The following is a 4823-nucleotide window of genomic DNA, read 5'->3' as shown; positions in this document are numbered from 1 at the left end:
TTTTAAATGAGCACAAGTAAAGTAGAACTGACGTAACAGCTGTTATGTATTTTAACGTTTATTTTAAGTTTTGAGGGTCTTTTACATGCTGTCTCGGCTAGTGGTTAGCCGAATTAGCTGTTAGCTAAGCTAACGTCGTTAGCTTTCCGGTGGAGGCGACCGGACTTTCTTTAACTGTCTATGGGAACAGATCGTGCAGTGTCGTAAATCCGCGTTCATCGTGATATCATCTGCACATGCGCAGAACGGATCGTGCAGGCAGGTATGTTAAATATAAAGCTACAGCTAGCGATTAGCTTAGCTAAGCATGAAGACTTGAAACAGGGGAAAACAGCAAGTGTGGTTTTGTAACTTATTTTTTCATGTGGGCTTTGGTACGGCTGATGCAAATGATATGGCATATCAATTAGTGAGTTGTAGAGACGCTAGCAGATGCATTTTTTCTTTTTTATCTTATAGGCTATCCCCCTGTTTCCCCCTGAGTCTTTAAGCTAAGCTAGCTCCCTACTTGGCACACAGACAAGGGAGTGATATTAATCTTCTCCTGTTTTCTAAAAATAAACTCTTCTTTTAAAGACTGAGATTCATCCACCATTGTGTCACCCATACACTCATCACAGGTGTAAGGTGCAAAGATTCTGTACAGTTGCATTCAAGGCCTTTTGAAACTTTGTAACATTTTGTTTTTTTAAGCCTTGTAAGAACCCACTCATACCCTGCACTGAGTTGACATTGACACGTGTTTACCTATGAGTGTGTCTTCCTCAGGATACGACATGTCCACGTTCATTAGACGCTACAGCCGCTATCTCAACGAGAAGTCCTTCGCCTACAGACAGATGTCTTTTGACTTCGTCCGTGTCAAGAAAGGGTAACGTTTCTCGTCTGTCATCACACCGCCCTGCATGACTCAGCATACTTATTGATTTTTTTAGCTTTGTTAGTTTATCCGGGATCAGAACGTGCCCCTTTCTTACTTGCCCTTCCAAGGCTATTAAAATAACACACATCCCACTGGGATGCCGGTGTGTGGGATGGACTCCAGCCCGGCGTTGGGCCAAGTGCATGGTTCACTGCATGTACTGAGTGCAGAGATGAATACAGAGTGGGTTATTACTCATTTTCACAGAGCGGACAGCTCTGTTTAGCTGGCAGACACAAGGTTCCTCTTGCTACATATCTGGCACTGAAAAATATTAATGCAGACTAAAGAATAGAGATCAGACATTTTGGTGGATACTATACAGTATGTGTGGCAGGTACACACAGGTATTATACTACTCTATGCGTTGAGAGACAGACGTGGATGGGAGTCTTCTGTCTGCAATTCTAACATTTTCTATTTCTTTCTGTCTCAGAGCGGAGGGAGTGTTTAGGACCATGTCAGTAGAGAAGCTGTTGAAAGGAATGCCCACCCTGCAGAGCCAGATTGACTCACTGCTGGATTTTGAAGTGAGTGACACTCGCTAATAGGGAACAAATTCATTTGTTTTTTTAACCAAGCTCAGTCCTACAAGCCGCAAAAAGCAGTCTATGAAGACATGTCAATTACAGCCCTTTTCACATGTAATGCCATCAGAGGGTTGAATTTAATGATGTCTTTGGTAATTGTAATTGTATGTATATCAGTCATGGCGGGTAGATTTTGGGGGGGATGTAGGGGATAAGTCACCCCCCCCCCCCCCCCCATATTTAGAGGAGGTAGATTTTTCCCCCTCAGAAAACATGAGAGACAACCCACTCCCCAAAAGAGGTAAAAATAAACGTTCACGGGGCTCAAAACGTGTACATACCCAATCTTAACCTTAACATTTCTTTGTTGACCCCTCGGTTGTGCCCCCCCCGCCCCCCCCATGTTGAAACAAAACCTACGCCCTTGTCAGTGGAGTTGATTTTAAACAACTTGTGATATCAAATTTTCTATTTGGTATGCCTCCAATATAGCAGGGCTTGAAAAATGAGAAACTAACATTATCCACCTTTGTTGAAACTGTGTTGTCTTTTTAATTAAATACCGTTTGGACATTTTAAAGCTATTTTGTGCGCCATCTGTTCATCTTCAAAATGCTAACCACGCTGTTCCTCCTGGCTTTTATTTCTGTCGGCAGGTGCATGCACAGGACCTGAACAATGGGGTGATAAACGCCTGCTTCCTCCTGCTCTTCAAAGATCTGATCAAGTTATATGCCTGCTACAATGACGGCATCATTAACCTGCTAGGTAAAGAGTCACTCCCTTCAGTTTATCACTGGAGTAGTTAAAGGTCCAATGTGTAGGAATTTCTCCCTTCTAGCGTTGAGCTCCTATGTCGCAATCAACTTTCCCGCCATGCAGTTCAAAGTATGTATTACAGCTACGGTGGCCTTTATGCCTCAAAAAGCCAAAATGTCAAAACACGTCTCCATCCAGCTTTATCTTGTTTAATTTTTATTAATTGCAAAATTGTATCTAAAGATTAGGTGAGGACTACACACGGAGTTGTTGATGTTAGCCATGTGGAAGCAACGATACCCATTAGCAGCGTTAGCAGCGTTAGCAGGACCTGTGAGAGTGTCATGTGACAGGAAAAATGCAAAAGACGGAGCAGTATGTTCTGTATGTCCCTCACCGGCTAACGTATTTCAAGATGGCGCATACATGTCAAGCGTCTACCCCAGTTCATACAAATGCAAATATAAGCCTATTGGAATACTTTGAATTGATGGGGGTGGTAAATATTCATGAAAAAGAACAACTTTGTAAACGGGCAACACCGATTTTGATGAAACTAACTAAACACGTCACACATTGGACATTTAAAAAATCAATGAACAAAAGCTAGTTACCCTTAAAATATAGGATTATTATAGAACTTTGTAGTGCCAAAATACTTTCCCAACTCCGTCTGTTGCACTCAGCTCCAGGCCATTTATTCCTACAGTACTGCCAAAAAAACTATCAAAAATAGGTCACAAATACATAGAGCTAATAAAAAGAAGTTATATTGGGAAACAGCTGAGCACTGTACTTTTTAGCGAACGTTACTCAAACAGGGGTAAATACCTACATTTGTTGGGGACTATTTCTATCCGCAGATCTGGTGCTTTAGTGAGTATTTACCACGGCAGGACACTGTATGTGGGATAAACTCAAAATGACCTACAGATCCTAGGTTGATGGTAATGAAGGAACCCAGTGCAGTGGTTTGGCCCACTGATGTGTTTTTTAATAATCTTTTGGACATTAATGGAGCCTCAGATGCCATTCACATTGTACGCCGTGTATTCCTCCATATACCCTGACAACCAGGGCAAGGGCCAAGGCTTTGTTTTGGTTCAAAGACAGAAACATCTTCACCGCCAAAGCGCTACTGGAATCGCTGTGTAGCCTACACAATGTCGCATGTACTACACGTCTGATGTAAACAGAGTGGCGCATGTACTGTATGTATGACGTAAATCTAGAAATTCTTGCCTATGTTGCGCTGAGCCCGGCAGCACGCACAACAAATATATTTTGGGAATAGGACGCAACCTAACGGCGGGTAAAGCGCATGCCGCGTACAATGTGAATGGCACCACAGAGGAATAAGACATGTTACATGTCATTTAGATTCATTGTTGGTTTTGGTCTTTTCATGGGATTTGTTGACAAAAAAAAACCATTATCAAATTTATGCTTTACCTTAACAGGAATAATTCACAATTTCCTAATCTCTGTTATCCAGAAAAGTTTTTCCAGATGAAGAGAAGCCAGTGTAAAGACGGGCTGGAGATCTACAAAAGATTCCTGACACGAATGACTCGGGTTTCAGAATTCTTCAAAATTGCTGAGGTAGCCTGCAGAGCACATATATATCACTGAATAGCAGCTAAATCGGGCTTGATGACGGTTGTATTGAAATGTCCCTGTCTTCTTTTACAGCAAGTGGGAATAGACAAAAATGACATACCGGAACTCACCCAGGTAAGATTGACAACGGCGTTTCCTTACCTATGTTATTTCTTTATTTTTTTTACATTTCTGGAGCCTTTTCAGTTTTTCAGGCTACATACTAACAGAGCATGTCAGTGTTGTTTCTAACTACTGCATGTAGTGTGAATGTCTAAAGCTACTCTCTGTTTTTTCTCCTGCTGTGTTCAGCATTATTGCTCCTCATTGATAAGACAGCTACACTATGCTGTAAAAGGACATATAAAAGACATATCGCTCTGTCCCCCATTTGCACTTACAATACGTTCTCCACCCAACTAATGGGCCGTGGTTGTGGTTGATTGATGGCCCCTATGCCCTCCTTCTCTTTTCACTTCCAGAGATGCAGATTGATCATTCAGGCTGAGAGTGTGAGTAGCGAGCGCAGAGCTAGCTTTGGGAAGCATACGGCTTAGTAAACATTTGAACTCTCTCTGAGTGCACTGAATTGAAGCACACTGCACAGCGAGTGCACACCCAGCAGACAGACATCAGGCGCTCTGATGAAGAGGGATGATGGGACTGAAAGAGCTGATCGGATACGCTGTGATACGCTGAGCAATGCTGCTGTTTTACGCTGCTAAAGCTCTAATCTAAACCTGGTTTTCGTTCAACAACTGTAGAAATTCGCAACAGATTGCTATCCTCAAATTGTGCTAAAGAGTTTCCATAACAGATTGTAATTTGGCCTTTTTCAATCTCTAATTGTTGGGTCACTGACTAGAAGTGATTCCCAGGATAAGAAACCTACATGCAATTTCTCCTGTTGGCTCCTGAAGTAGCTATCTGTGTGTTCTGTTGTGGAAACTCTATAGCTAAGGTTATTCTGTGTGTGTGTGTGTGTGTGTGTGTGTGTGTGTGTGTGTGTGTGT

General features: G+C 42.2%; 1 protein-coding gene across 12 annotated transcripts in view; it reads left to right on the top strand.

Annotated features, from left to right (window-relative positions):
• The window catches only part of snap91a (synaptosome associated protein 91a), a 71108-nt gene that overhangs the window by 36172 nt on the left and 30113 nt on the right, over positions 1 to 4823 (top strand). For all 12 annotated transcript variants that reach the window (XM_032518010.1, XM_032518009.1, XM_032518018.1 and 9 more), the window contains exons 4-8: positions 769 to 871; positions 1359 to 1452; positions 2109 to 2220; positions 3707 to 3813; positions 3904 to 3945. In XM_032518010.1, coding sequence (XP_032373901.1) covers positions 769 to 871; positions 1359 to 1452; positions 2109 to 2220; positions 3707 to 3813; positions 3904 to 3945 — 458 coding nt within the window. The remainder of the gene's footprint in view (positions 1 to 768; positions 872 to 1358; positions 1453 to 2108; positions 2221 to 3706; positions 3814 to 3903; positions 3946 to 4823) is intronic.

Source organism: Etheostoma spectabile, chromosome 6 (genome assembly GCF_008692095.1).
Source record: "Etheostoma spectabile isolate EspeVRDwgs_2016 chromosome 6, UIUC_Espe_1.0, whole genome shotgun sequence".
Taxonomy (NCBI): domain Eukaryota; kingdom Metazoa; phylum Chordata; class Actinopteri; order Perciformes; family Percidae; genus Etheostoma; species Etheostoma spectabile.
This window is presented reverse-complemented; position numbering and strand designations above follow the sequence as displayed.